This window comes from Heterodontus francisci, chromosome 8, assembly GCF_036365525.1.
Source record: "Heterodontus francisci isolate sHetFra1 chromosome 8, sHetFra1.hap1, whole genome shotgun sequence".
In the NCBI taxonomy this organism is placed as follows: Eukaryota; Metazoa; Chordata; class Chondrichthyes; order Heterodontiformes; family Heterodontidae; genus Heterodontus; species Heterodontus francisci.
In genome coordinates this window covers 9,335,609-9,353,813 of record NC_090378.1, presented here as the reverse complement: position 1 = coordinate 9,353,813, position 18,205 = coordinate 9,335,609, and the positions used below count along the sequence as shown (strand labels likewise).

The window sequence follows — 18,205 nt, the reverse complement described above, 5'->3', positions numbered from 1 at the left end:
CAAGGATAATTGAGAATTTCAAAACTAAGCTCAATAGAATTTTGTTCGGCGAAGGTATTAATCGTGACTAAGTCAAGGCAGGTATATGGAATAAAAATCAGTAACAATCAAACTGAGTGGTGGAACAGGCTTGAGTAATTGAATGGTCTACTGTATCTCCTATGCTTCTTTGATTCCATGTGTGAAGGAATGAGGTTTGAGAAAAAAATTCAGAAGCTTAAGATTTACAGTCTAGAAGAATGCAGTTAAGGAAATGCCTCAGTGAAATGAAATGTTAAATAGCATGGATAAGGTAAGCACAGACAGCAAGCCAATGGATACAAATGGAAATTAACAAAACTGTAAAACAGGTAATAAAAAAACTGAATGTAAAAAACATCAAAGTTATTGAACTGGGCTGCAAGCAAGCTAAGCAAGTCAAAATACTGGGCTGTTTTCAAAAACATTTAGATGCCCTGATTGGACAGTTAATGTGGACGAAGGATGTGTTTCAGGTGTATAAAAGCAAAATACTGCGGATGCTGGAAATCTGAAATAAAAACAAGAAATGCTGGAACCACTCAGCAGGTCTGGCAGCATCTGTGGAAAGAGAAGCAGAGTTAACGTTTCGGGGAATGCAAGTAAAACATTTCATCTTACCTCATAAAAGCGCTGGCAAGGATAGTCATAACCAAACCATGGAACTCCCATCACCAGCTTTCTGGAATCAATACCCAGTTTGATATAAGCAGAGAGACCTAAATGGATAAAAATATGACAGTTTTAGATGAACATTGATATCCGGGAGGCAGACCCTGAACCAGAAGGTTTTAATGTACATACCTGAATAAATCTGGTGATGGGGAGCATTTGCTTTTGCAAAGCACTCATCCCACATTTGATACTGCACATTATAGGACTTTACGAAGAAGAAGTCACAGGAATTTGCCATTTCCACATAATGATTGCATGGGGCATCTGGGCAGTCTGGAGCCCAAGGTACATTAAATGAGACCTAAGGAACAAATAATAATGAGAAATTAACTTTATCTCACGCCTCGGGCTGGATTTTATAGAGCCCGCGATGTTGGGATCCATGGTGGGGGGAAGGAGGCATGAAGATTGCCCTGGATGAGGCCAGCCACGGACCTCAACACCGGCAGGGCCTAGCCCGATATTGCTGGCGGCAGCGAGGCCTCGTGGCGGCCCCCCCACCATGTGGCATCGTGATCACCATTTAAATATTTATATAAATGAACTCACCTGAATAAATGAGTCTCCCACTGACTCCTGAAATCCCGCTGTGATCTTCACCCCGGCGATTGGCACTGCCATGCCTTCAGATCCCTGTCCGGGGAAACGAGGCGCTGCACTGGTGGGGAAGGGGGAGAAGGTACATTTCTCAGTGCAGGTGGGGTGGGGGAGGGACAGAGTCAAATGCCGTCACAGGTGTAGGGGATGGTGAGAAGGGATATAGTTTAAATTTTGTGCAGTTTTGGGGGGAAAGGTCAGGTTGTGAAGGTGAATGATTTGGGGTGAAAAGGGGAAATAATTAATCCAATTGATATTGGGGGTTGAGAGAGGCGAAAAAGAAAATTAATTCAATGTGACTTTAAATATTTCAATGTCCCGGATGGCTGACTGGAGAGATGGTGCAGGAGGAAATGCTTTAGATTCCTTGGACATTGGGACTGGTTCTGGGAGTTGGAACCTATGCAGGCTGGATGGGTTGCATCTGAAGAGAGCCAGGACCAATGTCCTTGCAGGGCGATTTGCTAGTGCTATTTGGGAAGTGCTAACTTGGCAGGGATGCGGAACCAGGATGTACTATTAGAGAGAAAAAAACAAGGTGCACAGGGAATTTGGAGAGACAGATAGCACGCGAGTAGGAAATAGTAAGGCATTAGGTGGGGTCAGAGTAAGAGGGAATGTGTAAATGTCTAAATTAGGTTTTTAGTGCATGAATGTCAATGCGTGGAGTGTGATAAATAAGGTTGGTGAGCTACAGGCGAGTGGAAATATGATGTTGTGGTGATAATGGAGATATGGCTCAATAAAACGCAGGACTGGATACTAAATATTCCTGGATGCAAGGTGTTCAGGAAAGATAGGGAAGGAAAGGTGGAGGAAGGGACAGCTGTATTGATTTGGGAGAACATTACACTGCTGGAGAGAGAGGATGTCCAAGAGGGGTCAAGGACAGAATCTATTTGGTTCGAGCTAAGAAACAATAGAGGTACCCCATTACACTGATGGGTGTTTTCTATAGACTACCAAATAGTGGGCAAGAGAAAGAGGAACAAATCTGTCCGGAAATTACAGACTGGAGCAGGAATTATAGAGTCATTATAATGGGGGACTTTAATTATCCTAATATAGACTCGGATAGTAGTAATGTAAAGGACAGAGAGGGGCAAGAGTTTCTGGAGTGTGTTCAGGAGAATTTTCTACATCAGTATGTTTCCAGTCCAACAAGGAAGGAGGCATTGCTGTATCTGGTTCTGGGGAATGAGGTGGGTCAAGTGGATCAAGTGTCAGTAGTGGAACATTTAGAGGACAGTGATCATAGTATCATAAGGGTTAGGTTGGCTGTGGAAAAGTACAAGGAGCAATCCAGAGTGAAAATAATTAATAGGGGGAGGGTCAACATCAATGGGATGAGAACAGATCTGGAAAGCATTTGATAAAATACCACATAAAAGGCTGGTTAATGAAACTCAGGCACATGGAATAGGAGGATCAGTGTTGAGTTGGATATAAAATTGGCTTCATGGTAGATAACATTGAGTGGTGGAGACAGCCACTGCTTTTTTTGCTAATTATAAAGAACTTGGATCCTGGAATACAAAGCAAAATTTCAAAAATTTGCCGATGAAACCAATTTTGGAGGAGTGGCAAACAGTGAGGATGATATGAATCGCCTGCAACAGGACACAGATTGACTAGCACAGGGTGATCCAAACTTTTCACATGCGGGGGGGGAGCACATTACAATTTTTGTCTTATATAGGCGGTGGTGAGACAATTTCAGAAAGATAAAGGCATTAAAAAATTATCTTACTATTAATCAAAACAACAAATGTACGTTTTCGTGAGGAAGCTTTAAATGAGAAGACTAATTTATTGACTTATTTTCTCTTCACTCTGTTGAACACTGATTTAGTGAGATACCTGGCATTTTTTGCTTGCACAAATGGTCAACGTTTGCCTGCACACTTGCAGTGATGAATAGTATTTCAGATAGATGTCATTCAGTCAGTGATCTTGATCACACTCTGCTCCTTTTTTCTCTGTCTTTCTCTCCCTATCTCCCTCCTCTCTGTGTTTCTCACCCTCTCTCTATTGTTCCCCCCTCTCTTTATTGTTCCCCCTTCTCTATGTTTTGCCCCTCTCTGTCCCCCACTTTCTCTTTCTGTCGCACCCCCTCTGCCCCCCTCTCTTGGCCCCACCTCTCTCTGTTCCTCTCTCTCCCCCCTTCTTTATCCCTCTGTCCCATTTCTCTGTCTCTCTGTGCCCCTCAGTCTCTTTCTGACACCCACCCCCCCACCCCCCTCTCTGTCCCCCTTTCTCTCTCTCTCGCGCTCCCTATATTATGTACAGTTTTGGTCCCCTTACATGAGGATGGATGTAGTTGCATTGGAGGCAGTTCAGAGGAGGTTCACGAGATTGATTCCAGAGATGAGGGATTTGTCTTATGAAGAGAGATTAAGCAGTTTAGGCCTTTACTCTCGAGAGTTTCGAAGAATGAGGGGAGATCTAATTGAGGTATATAAGATGATTAAGGCGATTGACAAAGTAGACGTAGAGAGGATGTTTCCTCTGGTGGGACAATCTAGAATGAGAGGTCATAGTTTCAGGATAAGGGGTAGCAGATTTGAAACAGAGATGAGGAGAAATTACTTCTCTCAAAGGGTCGTGAGTCTGTGGAATTCACTACCCCAGAGTGCGGTGGATGTCGGGACATTGAGTAAATTGAAGGAGGAGATAGACAGATTTTTAATTAGTAAAGGGTTGAAGGGTTATGGAGAATGGGCAGGAAAGTGGTGTTGAGGCCGAGATGAGATCAGCCATGATCGTATTGAATGGTGGAGCAGGCTCGAGGGTCTGAATTGCCTACTCCTGCTCCTAGTTCTTATGTTCTTACGTTCTCTCTGAGTCACTCTCCACCCCCCACCCCATCCTCCCTCCTCATCTCTCTGTCCCCCTTTTTTATCTCTCTCTCCCTCTCTGTCCCCCTTTCCCTCTCTCTCTCTCTCTCTCTGTCCCACCTCTCTTTCTCCCTCTGGAAATTGGTGATGTCATAAACAGTGAGGAGGAAAGCCTTAGATTCCAGGACGATATTGATGGGCTGGTAAGATGGGCGGAGCAGTGGCAAATGGAATTGAATCCTGAGAAGTGTGAAGTGATGCATTTTGGGAGGGCTAACAAGGCAAGGGAATATACAATGGATGGTAGGAGGCTAGGAAGTACACAGGGTCAGAGGGACCTTGGTGTACTTGTCCATAGATTACTGAAGGCAGCAGCACAGGTAGATAGGGTGGTTAGGAAGGCATATGGGATACTTGTCTTTATGAGCCAAGGCCGAGAATATTAGAGCAGGGAGGTTATGATGGAGCTGTATAAAACACCAGTTCGGCCACAGCTGGAGTACTGTGTACAGTTTTGGTACCACACTATAAAAAGGATGTGATTGCACTGGAGATGGTGCAGAGGAGATTCACCAGGATGTTGCCTGGACTGGCACATTTCAGCTATGAAGAGAGACTGGATAGGCAAGGGTTGTCTTCCTTAGAGCAGAGAAGGCTGAGGGTGGCGTGATTGAGGTGTACAAAATTATGAGGGGCATTGATAGGATAGATATGAAAGAATTTTTTCCCTTAGTGGAGCGATCAATAACCAGGGGGCATAAATTTAAGGTGACCCTCTCTCTCTCTCTGTCCCTCCTCTCTCTTTCTCTCTGTCCCCCTGTCTCTTTCTCGCTGTTCCCCCTCTCTCTCTGTCTCCCTTCTCTCTCTGCCTCCTGTCTCTCTCCCCCTCTGTCTCACTCCCCCTCTCTGTCTCCCCTCTCTCACTCTCTCTGTGCCTCTCCCTCTCCATCTCACTGTCCTCCCTCTCTCTCTCTCTCCCTCACCGTCCCTGCCCTCTCTGTCTCTCTGTCCCTCTGTCCCTCTCTCTCTGTGCCCCCTCTCTCTCTCTCATCCCTCTCCCTCTCTCTGTCCCCTCTCACCCTGTATCTCCTCTCTCTCTGTGCCCCCTCTCTCTCCCTCTGTCCCCCCTCTCTGTCCCCTCTTTCTCTCTGTTTCCATCATTCTCTCCCTCTCCCTCTCTCTCTGTGTCAGCGCCTCTCTCTGTCCTCTCTGGCTCTGCCTCTCTCTCTATACCACTCTCTCTCTGTTCTTTCTGTCTCTGACCTCGCTCTCTCTTTCTGTCCAACCTCCCTCTCTCTGCACCCCCTCTCTCTATCTCCCCACCCTCTCTGTTCCGCTGTCTCTCACTCTGTCCATTCTCTCTCTCTGTCTCCCTCTATCCATCCCCCTCGGTCTCTGTCCCCATTTCACTCTCTCTATATCCCCTCTCTCTCTCTGTCACCCTCTCGCTCTGTCCCCCTCTCTTTCTCTCTGTTCCACCCCCTCTGTCTGACCTCCCTCTCTCTGTCCCTTCTCCCTCTCCTCCCTCTGTTTCTCCCCCCTCTCTCTGTCTCTCTCTCTCTCTGTCCCTGCCCTCTCTCTCTTTCCCCCCTTTTTGTTTGTCCACCCCTCTCTCTCTGGCCCTGCCCTCTCTCTCTCTCTCTGTCCCCCTCTCGCTCTCTGTCCCCTCCCTCTCTCTCTTCTCACTACCTTTATGTCCCCCTCTCTCTTCCCCCTCTTTCTTCCCCCATCTCTGCCCCCATCCCTTCCCCCTCTATCTCTCTCTGTCCTTGCCCCTCTCCCACTCTGTTCCTGCCCTCACTCTCTATGTCCCCTCTCTCTGTCTTTGTCCCCCTTTTCTCCCTCTCTCTGTCCCCCTCTATCCCCCACCCCCCCACCAAAGGGATCAAGGGATCTGGGGAGAAAGCGGGAACAGGGTACTGAATTAGACGATCAGCCATGATCTTTTTCTGAATGGTGGAGCAGGCCCAAAGGGCCGAATGGCCTACTCCTGCTCCTATTTTCTATGTTTCTGTGTTCGTTTGTCACTCTCTCCCCCTCTCTCTCTGTCCCTGCCCTCTCTCTCTGTCCCTCTTTCTCTCTCTATGTTCCCCATCGCACTCTCTCTCTGTCCCCCTCTCTCTACCCTCACTGTCTCTCTCTCCCCTCTCTCTCTGTTACCCACCTCTTTATTTGTCCCCCTCTGTCTGTCCCTCCTCTCTCTCTATGTCCCAGCCCCCTCTTTCTCTGTCCCTCTTTCTCTGTCTGTCTCTCTCTCTCTATCTGTACCCCCCCCCCTCTGTCCTCTCTCTTTCTCTTCCTCCTCTCTCTCTGTTCCCTCTCTCTGTTCCCCCTCTCTCTCCCTGCTCTCTCTCTCCCCCCCCCCGCCCCCGCCCGTATCTCTCAGCCCTCTGTCCCTGCCTCCTCTGACTCTGTCCCTGCCCTCTCTCTCTGTCACTCTTTCTCTGTCTCTCTCTGTTCCTCCTCTCTTTCTCTGTCCCCTCCTCTCTCTGTTCCCCATCTCTCTGTCCCCCTCTCTCTAACCCCTCTGTCTCCCTCTCTCCATCTCTTTATTTGTTCCTCCCTCTCTCTGTCCCTCCTCTTTCTGCTCCCCCTCTCTCTCTTTGTCCCCCCTTCTCTCTGTCCTCTCTCTTTCTCTTCCCCCCTCTCTCTGTCCCTTCTCTCTCTCTCTGTGCCCTCTCCCCCCACCCACCCCCCCACCCATTTCTCTCCGCCCTCTCGCTCTCTATCTCTGTCCCTTCCCCCTCTTTCTCTCTCTGTCCCTGGCCCCTCTCTCACTGTCCCCTCTCTCTCTCTGTTCCCCTCTCTCTCTCTCTGTCATCCCCTCTCTCTGTCCTCTCTCTCTCTCTCTGCCTCTCCCTCTCTACCCCTCTCTCTGTCCTTTCTCTCTCTGTCCTTGCTCTCTCTCTCTCTCTCTGTCCGACCTCCCTCTCTCTCTGTTCCCCCCTTCCTCTCTGTGTCCCCCCTCTCTCTATGCCCCGCTCTCTCTATCTCCCCTCCCTCTCACTGTCACCCTCTACCTGTCCCCTGCTCTCTCTGTCACCCTCTCTCTCTGTACCCCCCTCTCTCTGTTCCTCCCTCTCTCTCTGTCTACCATCTCTCTCTGCCTCCCTCTCCCCCCTGTTTCTCTCTCCCCCTCTCTCTTTGACTACCCTCTCTTACTCTCTCTGCCCCTCTCTCTACTTCTTGCTTTCACCACCCCCTCTCTCTCTCTCTCTCTCTGTCCATGCCCTCTCTCTTTCTCTGTTCCCCCTCTGTCTTTGCCCCCTCTCACTGTCCCTGCCCTATCTCTCTCTTCCCACTCTCTCTCTGCCCCCTCTCACTCCCCCTCTCTCTCTGCCCCTCTTTCTCCCTCTCTGTACCTGCCCCCTCTCTCTCTGTCCCTGCCCTCTCGCTCTCTGTCCCTCTTTCTTTCTCTCTCTGTTCCCCCTCTCTTACTTTGTCCCCTTCTCTTTCTCTGTCCTGCGTCTTTCTGTCCCATTCTCTCTACACCCTCTGTCTCTCTCTCGAGCCCCTCTCTCTCTGTTCCCCTCTTTTTCTTTGTCCCCCTCTCTCTCTCTCCCTCCTTTCTCTGTCCCCTCTCTCTGGTCACTCTCTCTCTCTTGGTGCCCCCACTTTGTCCCCCTTTACCATCTCACTCTCTCTGTCTCTGTCCCTGACCCCCTCTTTCTCTCTGTCCCTGCCCTCTCTCTCTGTCTGCTTTCTCTCTCTGTCCCACTCTCCCTCTCTCCATCTCTGCCCCTCACTCTCTGTCCTTCCTCTCTCCATTCCCCTTTCTCTCTCTGTCTCCCCTCTCTCCCCCCACTGTCTACCTCTCCCGCCCACTCTCTCTCTCTCTCTCTCTCTCTGTCTCCCCCCTCTCTTTCTCTCATTGTCCCTGCTGTCCCTCTCTTTCTGTCTCCTCTCTCATTCTTTGTCCCCTCTCTGCACCGTCTCTCTCCCTTTCCCCCTCTCTCTCTCTGCTGCCCACCACCCTCCAGCCCTCCCCCACAACAGTTGCAGAAATCGGGGATCTCAGCTTTGTGGTTCATCAGGTTTTTTTCAAATTTGCAAGTCAGTTTCACAGCTGACAGGTGCTGACATTGGGAATAGGGGTTTACAAACTTCAGACAGATTCAGGGTTTTCCGGCAGGCCTTTCAAAGAAAAGATCGGACCCTGCTGGAAAATTCCACATCGGTCCAAAGTTTGGAAACCGCACATCTCGCTCCCAACCCCTGTCAGCTGTGAAACTGACCGCACAATTTTTTTTAAAAAGCTGGTGTGCAAGAAGAAGCCAATGGGAAATTTCTCACCTCCAGTCACGGGCACTGATGAGGATAAGGAACGATCCGGGTACAGTTTATCTCCACGGGCCGGATGCTGGCCCACTGGCCATGTTGGACAACCCTGGGCCAGCAGAATAGGCAGACAAGTGGCAGATGGAATTTAATACAGACAAGTGTGAGGTGATGTATTTTGGCAGAAGGAATAGGGCGAAGCAATATAGATTTAATGACACAGTTCTAAAGTGTTTGCAGGAACAGAGAGGGACCTGGGGCTGCATGTGCATCGATCTTTAAGGGTGGTAGGACATATTGAGAGAGTGGTTAGCAAATCATATGGGATCTTGGGCTTCATAAATAAAGGCATTGAGTACAAAAGCAGGGAAGTTATATTGAACATTTATAAAGCTTTGCTTAGGCCCAAATTGAAGTATTACATCCAGTTCTGTTCACCACACTTTAGGAAGGATGTGAGGGTCTGTGAGAGGCTGCAGAGGAGATGTATCAGAATGGTTCCAGCAATGGGTGATTTAAGTTACAAGGTTAGTTTGGAAACACTGGAGCAAAGCAGATTGAGGTGAGATAGAGGTGTACAAGATGATGACAGGCTTCGATAAGGTAGACTAGGAATATCTGTTCACATTAACTAATGGTACAAGGACTAGGGGACACTGATTGAAGGTTTTAGGCAAGAGATGCAGGGGGAAGGTGAGGAAGAACTGTTTTATGCAGCGAGTGGTAATAACCTGGAACTCGCTGCCATGAGTGTGGTCGAAGGGGAAACAATCAATGATTTCAAAAGGAAATTGGATGGGCACTTAAAGGAAATAAATGTACAGGACGACGGGGATTGAGCGGGGGAGTGGGACAGACTCGATTGCTTCATGGAGACTTGATGGGCCGAATGGCCTCCTTCTGTGCGGTAAATGACTCCATGACCGGATGAGTAAATTGGAATCAAAGATTTGCAGGCAAACCCATAACGAAACAATAAGCGGCCTTTAAAGAGGAGATGGTTTGTGTACAGTCAAGGGGAAAAGGCAGGGCAAACAAATCGGAAACACCCTGGATGACAAAAGAGATAGAGAGTAAGAATAAGCTGAAAATGGGTGCATATGACAATGGGTGGATAATACAATTGACAACCAGGCTGAATATAAAAAGTTCAGAGGGGAAGTGAAACAACAAATAAGAGAAGCAAAGAGAGAGTATAAGAAGGGACTGTCAGCTAACATAAAAGGGAACCCAAAAGTCTTCTATAGGCATATAAACAGTAAAGGGGTGGTCAAAGGAAAAAAACGGGCATTTTAGGGACATAAAAGTGGATTTATGAATGGAGGCAGGCCGTGTGGCTGAGATATTAAATGAGTATTTTGCATTTGTCTTTACCAAGGAAGAATGTGCTGCTCTCAAGTCACAGTGAAAGAGAAGGTAGTTGAGACATTGGAGGGGCTAAAAATTAATAAAGAGGTATTAGATAGGCAGGTTGTACTTAAAGTTAAGTCACCAGGACTGGATGAAATTCATCCAAGATTACTGAGGGAAGTAAGGGTGGAAATTGCAGAGGCAGTGGCCATAAACTTTCAATCCTCTTTAGATAGAGGGATTGTGCTAGAGGACTGGAGAATTCCAAATGTTACACCCTTATTCAAGAAAGAGTGTAAGGACAAACCCAGAAGCTACAGGCCAGTCAGTTTAACATCAGTTGTGGGAAAGTTTTTAGAAATGATAATTTGGGACAAAATTAACAGTTACTTGAATAAATGTGGATTAGTACAGGCAAGCCAGCATGGATCTTGCAAGGGAAAATCGAGTTTAGCTAACTTGCTTGAGTTTTTTGATGAGGTAACTGAGAGGATTGAAAAAGGTAATGCTGTTGATGTGGTGTACATGGACTTCCAAAAGGCATTTGATAAAGTGCCATAATACAGGCTTATCAGCAAAGGTAGAGCTCGTGGAATAAAAGGGACAGTGGCAGCATGGATACGAAGTTGACTGGGTGACAGGAAACAGAGCGGAGTGGTGAACGGTTGTGTTTGGACTGGAGGAAGGTATATAGTGCCGTTCACAACAACACAAGAAATAGGAGCAGAAGTAGACCAGATGGCTCCAGCTTTAAATGCATTCAATGATGGAGCATCCACAACCCTCTGGGGTCCAGAATTTTAAAGGCAGAGCTGTTCCAAAGTTCGACCTGTTAAGGAACAAGTGAAAAATACAAGGCTGGATTGCATCTATTTCAATGCAAGGAGTTTTACGAGTAAGGCAGAAGAATTGATGGCATTGATTAGCACATGGCATTATTATATTATTGCTATCACAGAGACATGGTTGAGGGAGGGGCAGGACTGGCAGCTCAATATTCCAGGGTATAAAATCTTCAGGTATGATCGGGGAGGGGATAAAAGAGGAGGTGGTATTGCACTGTTTATCAAGGAGTCAATTACTGCAGTAAGGAGGGATGATATCTTCGAAGGTTCCTCAAATGAGGCCATAAGGGTAGAAATTAAAAACAAAAAGGGGGCAATCACTTGGCTGGGAGTGTACAACAGGCTTCCAAACAGTCAGGGAGAGATAGAGGAGCAGATATGTAGGCAAACTTCTGAGAGGTGTAAAAATAATAGAGTAATAATAGTTGGGGATTTCAACTTCCCCAATATCAACTGGGATAGTCTTAGTGCAGAAGGCTTAAAGGGGGCAGAATTATTAAAATGCATACAGGAGAGCTTTTTGTGCCAGTACGTAGATAATCCTACAAGAGATGCGGCAGTACTGGACCTAACCCTAGGGAATGAAGGCGGGCAAGTGGTAGAAGTGTCAGTGGGGGAACATTTCGGGGGTAGTGACCATAACTCTGTAAGATTTAAGGTAGTTATGGAAAAGGACTAAGATGGACCGGAAATAAATTTACTGAATTGGGGGAAGGCCGATTTCAATCTGATAAAACAGGATCCGGCCAAAGTGGACTGGAAACAGCCACTTGTAGGAAAGTCGACATCAGATCAGTGGGAGTCATTCAAAGAGGAAATAGTGAGAGTTCAGAGCCAACATGTACCCATTAAGGTAAAGGGTAGGACCAACAAGTCCAGGGAACCCTGGATGTCAAGGAACATAGAGGATTGGATCAGGAAAAAAAAGGAGGCTTATGGCAGATTCTGAGTGCTGAAAACAGTGGAGGCACTAGAGGAGTATAGAAAGTGTAGGGAGGTACTTCAAAAAGTAATTCGGAGAGCGAAGAGGGGGCTTAAAAAACACTGGCGGGCAAGATAAAGGAAAATCCTAAGGCATTTTATAAGTATATTAAGGGCAAGAGGATAACCAGGGAAAGAGTAGGGCCCATTTAGGATCAAAGAGGCAATCTGTATGTGCAGCCGGAGGACATAGGTGAGGTTTTAAATTATTACTTTTCATCTGTGTTCACTATGGAGAAGGATGATGTGGGTGTAGTGATCAGGGAGGGTGATTGTTATATACTTGAACATATTCGCATTGAAAAGGAGGAAGTATTCGCTGTTTTCGTGGGCTTAAAAGTGGATAAATCCCCAGGCCCAGATGAGATCTGTCCCAGGCTGTTGTGTGAGGCAAGGGAGGAGATTGCAGGGGCTCTGACACAAATTTTCAAATCCTCTCTGGCCACAGGAGAGGTACCAGAGAATTGGAGGACAGCGAATGTGGTATCATTTCTCAAGAAGGGTAGCAGGGATAAACCAGGTAATTACAGGCCAGTGAGTCTAACATCAGTGGTGGGGAAACTATTGGAAAAAATTCTGAGGGACAGGATTAATCTCCACTTGGAGAGGCAGGGATTAGTCAGGGGTAGTCAGCATAGCTTTGTCAGGAGGGAATCATGTCTCACAAACTTGATTGAATTTTTTGAGGAGGTGACGAAATGTGTAGATGAGGGTAAAGCAGTTGATGTAGTCTACATGGACTTCAGTAAAGCTTTTGATAAGGTCCTGCATGGGAGATTGGTTAAGAAGATAAGACCCCATGGGATCCAGGGCAATTTGGCAAATTGGATCCAAAATTGGCTTAGTGGCAGGAGGCAGAGGGTAATGGCCGAGGGTTGTTTTTGCGAGTGGAAGCCTCGGACCAGTGGTGTACCGCAGGGATTGGTGCTGGGACCCTTGTTGTTTGTCGTGTACATTAATGATTTAGATGTGAATATAGGAGGTATGATCAGTAAGTTTGCAGATGACACGAAAATTGGTGGTGTCATAAATAGTGAGGAGGAAAGCCTTAGATTACAGGACGATATTGATGGGCTGGTAAGATGGGCGGAGCAGTGGCAAATGGAATTTAATCCTGAGAAGTGTGAGGTGATGCATTTTGGGATGAGTAACAAGGCAAGGGAATATACAATGGACCCTAGGAAGTACAGCGTGTCAGAGGGACCTTGGTGTACTTGTCCATAGAACACTGAAGGCAGCAACACAGGTAGATAAGGTGGTTAGGAAAGCATATGGGATACTTGCCTTTATTAGCCGAGGCATAGAATCGAAGAGCAGGGAGGTTATGATGGACCTGTATAAAACACTAGTTCGGCCACAGCTGTTGTACGCTGTACAGTTCTGGTCACCACACTATAGAAAGGATGCGATTGCACTGGAGATGGTGCAGAGGAGATTCACCAGGATGTTGCCTGGGCTGGCACATTTCAGCTATGAAGAGACACTGAAAAGGCTGGGGCTATTTTTCTTCTGGCAGAGAAGACTGATGGGAAATATGATTGAGGTACACAAAATTATGAGGGGCATTGATAGGTTAGATAGGAAGAGACCTTTTTCCCCTAGCGGAGGGGTCAATAGATTTAAAGTAAGGGACATGAAGTTTAGAGGGGATTTGAGGAAATGTTTTTTTCACCCAGAGGGTGGTTGGAATATGGAATGCACTGCCTGAAGAGATGGTAGAGGCAGGAACCCTCACAACATTTAAGAAGTATTTCGATGAGCACTTGAAATGCCATAGCATACAAGGCTACGGGCCAAGTGCTGGAAAATAGGATGGGAATAGTTAGGTGCTTGATGGCCAGCACAGACATGATGGGCTGAAGGCCCGTTTTCTGTGCGGTATAACTGTGTGACTCTCTGATTCACAACCATTTGAGTGAAGTAATTTCCCCTCATCTCAGTCCTGAATGATTGGCTGAATGATCCCAAGTCTGTGCCTAGATTCCCCGACCAGCAGAAACAATCCCTCAGCTTCTACCCCATCAAGCCCTTTCAGAATCCTGTATGTCTCAATTAGATTGCCTCTCATTCTTCTAAACTCCAGAGAATATAGGACCAATTTACTCAGCCTCTCATCATTGAACAACCCCCTCAGCCCAGAAACTCTGCATTGCACTGCCTCCAGTGCAAGTATATACTTTCTTAAATGTGGAGATCAAAGCTGCATATAATATTCCAGGTGCAGTCTCACCAAAGCCCTGTATAATTTTATGAAGACTTATTTATTCCTGTACTCCAATTCCCTTTCAATAAAGGTCAACATGCCATTTGCCTTCCTAATAGCCTGCTGCAACTACATGTTAACTTTGCGTGTTTCTTGTACGAGTACACCCAAGTCTCTCTGAACATCAACACTTAACAATTTCGCACCTTTTAAAAAATATTCTGTTTTTCTATTTTTACAACCAAAGTGAATAACATCACACTTTCCTACATTATACTCCATTTGCCATCTTGTGGCCCATTCGCTTAACCTGAATATATCTTTGCAGCCTCCCTATGTCCTCCCCACAGCTCACCTTTCCAACGAGGTTTGCGTCACCAACAAATTTAGACACATTATTCCCAGTCTCTTTGTCCAAGTCATTAATGTAGAGTGTAAATAGCTGAGGCCCCAGCACTGATCCTTCCGGCATCCCACAATTCAATGCCTCCCAACTTGAAAATGCCCCATTTATGCCCACACTCTGCTTTATGTCTGTTAACCAATCCTCCATCAATGCTAATATATTACCCTCAACAACATGAGCCCTTATCTTGCCTGTTAATCTTTTTTGTGGTACCTTATCAAATGCCTTTTGGAAATCCGGGTATACGACATCTACTGGTTCCCCTTTATCTACCCTACTAGTTACATCCGTAAGAAATTGGCTATGATGGATTGGGAAACATTACTTAAAGGGATGACAGTGGATAGGCAATGGCAAACATTCGAAGAGCGCATGGATGAACTGCAACAATTGTTTATTCCTGTCTGGTGGAAAAGTTAAATGGAAAAGGTAGCCAAACCATTATTATGGGGAATAAAGAAATGGCTGACCAAATAAATACATACGTTGATTCCATCTTCACAAAGGAGGTCACAAATATCACACCAGAAATGTGGGGAACACAGGGATTAGTGAGAGGGAGGAACTGAAGGAAATCTGTATTAGTAGAGATATGGTGTTGGGGAAACTGACGGGATTTAAGGCCGATAAATCCCCGGGCCCTGATAATCTACACCCCAGAGTACTTAAGGAAGTGGCCCAAGAAATAGTGGATGCATTGTTGGTCATCTTTCAAGATTCTATAGGCTCTGGAACAGTTCCTACAGATTGGAGGGTAGCAAATGTAACCCCACTGTTTAAAAAGGGAGGTAGAGAGAAAACAGGGAATTATAGACCAGTCAGCCTGACGTCAGTAGTGGGGAAAATTCCAGAGTCCATTATCAAATATTTTATAGCAGAACACTTAGACAAAAGTGGTAGAATCGGACAGAGTCAGCATGGATTTACGAAAGGGAAATCATGCTTGGCAAATCTACTAGAATTCTTTGAGGATGTAACCAGTAGAGTGATGAGGGGGATCCAGTGGATGCGGTTTATTTGGGCTTTCAGAAGGCTTTCGACAAAGTCCCACATAAGAGATTAGCATGTAAAATTAAAGTGCATGGGATTAGGGGTAGTGTATTGCGATGGATAGAAAATTGGTTGGCAGACAGGGAACAAGCAATAGGAATAAATGGGTCTTTTTCCGAATGGCAGGCAGTGACTAGTTGGGTATCGCAGGGATCGGTGCTAGGACCCCAGCTACTCACAATATATATTCATGATTTAGATGAGGGAATTAAACGTTATATCTTCAAATGTGCAGGTGACACAAAACTTGGTGAGAGGGCGAGTTGTGAGGAGGATGCAAAAAGGCATCAGGGTGATTTGGACAAGTTGAATGAGTGGGCTAGTGCATGGGAGATGCAGTATAATGTGGATAAATGTGAGGTTATCCACTTCTGCAGCAAAAACAGGAAGGCAGATTATTATCTGAACGGCTAAAAACTGAGAGAGGGGAATATGCAACGAGATCTGGGTGTTCTCGTACACCAGTCGCTGAAGATAAGCATGCAGGTGCAACAGGCGGTAAAAAAGGCAAATGGCATGTTGGTCTTCATAGCGAAAGGAGACGAGTACAGGAGTAGGCACATCTTGCTGCAATTATACAGGGTGAGGCCACACCTGGAATATTGTGAGTAGTTTTGGTCTCCTTATCTGAGGAATGATGTTCTTGCTATCGAGGGAGTGCAGTGAAGGTTTACCAAACTGATTCCTGGGATGGCGGGACTGATGCCTGAGGAGAGATTGAGTCAGTTAGGATTATAATTGCTGGAGTTCAGAAGAGTGAGGGAGGATCTCATCGAAACCTATAAAATTCTAAGAGGACTTGACAGGGTAGATGCAGGAAGGATGTTCCCGATGGTGGGGGAGTCCAGAACCAGGAGCCATAGTCTAAGGATACGGGGTAAACCTTTCAGGACTGAGATGAGGGGAAATTTCTTCACCCAGACAGTGGTGAGCCTGTGCAATTCGTTACCACAGAAAACAGTTGAGGCCAAAACGTTGAATGTTTTCAAGAAGGAGTTAGATATAGCTCTTGGGTCTAAAGGGATCAAAGGATATGGGGGGAAAGCAGGAACAGGTTGCTGAGTTGGATGATCAGCCATGATCATAATGAATGGCGGAGCAGGCTTGAAGGGCCAAATGGCCTCCTGCTGCTCCTATTTTCTATGTTTCTAAACTCGAATAAATTTGTCAAACAGGATTTCCCTTTAGTACAGCCATGTTGACTTGTTCTGATTATACTATGCTTTTCCAAGTGCATTGTTAAAACTTCTTTAATAATAGTCTCCAGCATCTGTCCAACGACTGATGTCAAATTAACTGGTCCAAGGGTTGGTGTTGGGATCCCTGCTTTTCCTGATACACATTAATTACCTAGACTTGGGTGTACTCACCACAGTTTCAAACTATGCTGATGACACAAAACTCGGAAGTGTTGTGAACTGTGAGACAGATCGTGATAGACTTAAACAGACTGGTGGCATGTGCAGACAAGTGGCAGATGGAATTTAGTGCAGAAAAATGTGAAGTGATTCATTTTTGTAGGAAGAATGAGGAGAGGCAATATAAAGTAAAAAGTACAATCCTAAAGGTGATGAAGGAGAAGAGGCACCTGTGGATATATGTTCACAATTCATTGAAGGTGGAATGACAAGGTGAGAAAGTGGTTAGTCAAGTATATGGGATACTGGCCTTATAAGTAGGGGCATAGAGTACAAAAGCAAGGTAGTTATGATAAACCTATACAAAACACTTCTTCAGGCTCAACTGAACACCACACTTTAGGAAGGATGAGAAGGCATTAGAGAGAATTCAGAAAAGATTCAGGAGAATGGTTCGAGGGATGAGGAATATCAGTTACATAGATAACATATGAATTAGGAGCAGGAGTAGGCCACTCTGCCCCTCAAGCGTGCTCTACCATTCAACAAGATCGTGGCTGATCTGATTGTAACCTGAACTCCACGACCCTCTCTTTATCTTAAATGGGCGACCCCGTCTTTTTAAACAGTGACGCCTAGTTCTAGATTCTCCCACAAGACGATACATCATTTCCACATCCATCCTGTCAAGACCCCTCAGGATCTTATCTATTTCAATCATGTCACCTTTTACGCTTCTGAACTCCAGCGGATACAAGCCTAGTCTGTCCAACCTTTCTTCATAAGATAAACCACCCATTCCAGGTATTAGTCTAGTAAACCTTTTCAGAACTGCTCCAAATGTATTTACATTCTTCTTTAACTAAGGAGACCAATACTGTACACAGTACTCCAGATGTGGTCTCATCAATGCCCTGTATAACTGTAGCATAACCTCCCTATTTTTGTTTTCAATTCCCCTCGCAATAAGTGACAACATTCTATTAGCTTTCCTAATTACGTGCTGTACCTGCATACTAACCTTTGACAATTCACTGCACTAGCTCACCCAGATCCCTCTGTATCTCAGAGTTCTGCAATCTCTCACCATTTAGATAATATGCTTTTCTTTCTTCCTGCCAAAATGGACAATTTTAAATTTCCCACATTATACTCCATTTGCCAGATTTTTGCCCCTCACATAACCTATCTATATCCCTTTGTAGCCTCCTTATCTCCTCTTCACAACTTACTTTCCAACTTATCTTTGTGTCGTCAGCAAATTTTGCAACCATACCTTCAGTCCCTTTGTCCAAGTCATTTATATAAACTGTAAAAAGTTGAGGCCCCAGCACTGATCCCTGTGGCACACCACTCATTACATCTTGCCAACCAGACAATGATCCATTTGTGCCTACTCTCTGTTTCTTGTGAGCTTGCTGATCTTCTATTCATGCCAATATGTTACCCCCTAAACCATGAGCTTTTATTTTTCGCAAGAACCTTTGATGTGGCACCTTGTCAAATGCCTTCTAGAAATCTAAGTACAGTACATCCACCATCTTCCCTTTATCCACAGGACATGTTATTTCTTCAACGAGCTCCAATAAATTGGTTAGACATGATTT

The 18,205-nt window shown here is 45.8% G+C and overlaps 1 protein-coding gene across 1 annotated transcript in view; it reads right to left on the bottom strand.

Annotated features, from left to right (window-relative positions):
• The window catches only part of LOC137373164 (di-N-acetylchitobiase-like), a 49,361-nt gene that overhangs the window by 12,800 nt on the left and 18,356 nt on the right, over positions 1-18,205 (bottom strand). The window contains exons 5-6 of the mRNA XM_068038023.1: positions 823-994; positions 640-737 (exon numbers count right to left, since the gene is read on the bottom strand). Coding sequence (XP_067894124.1) covers positions 640-737; positions 823-994 — 270 coding nt within the window. The remainder of the gene's footprint in view (positions 1-639; positions 738-822; positions 995-18,205) is intronic.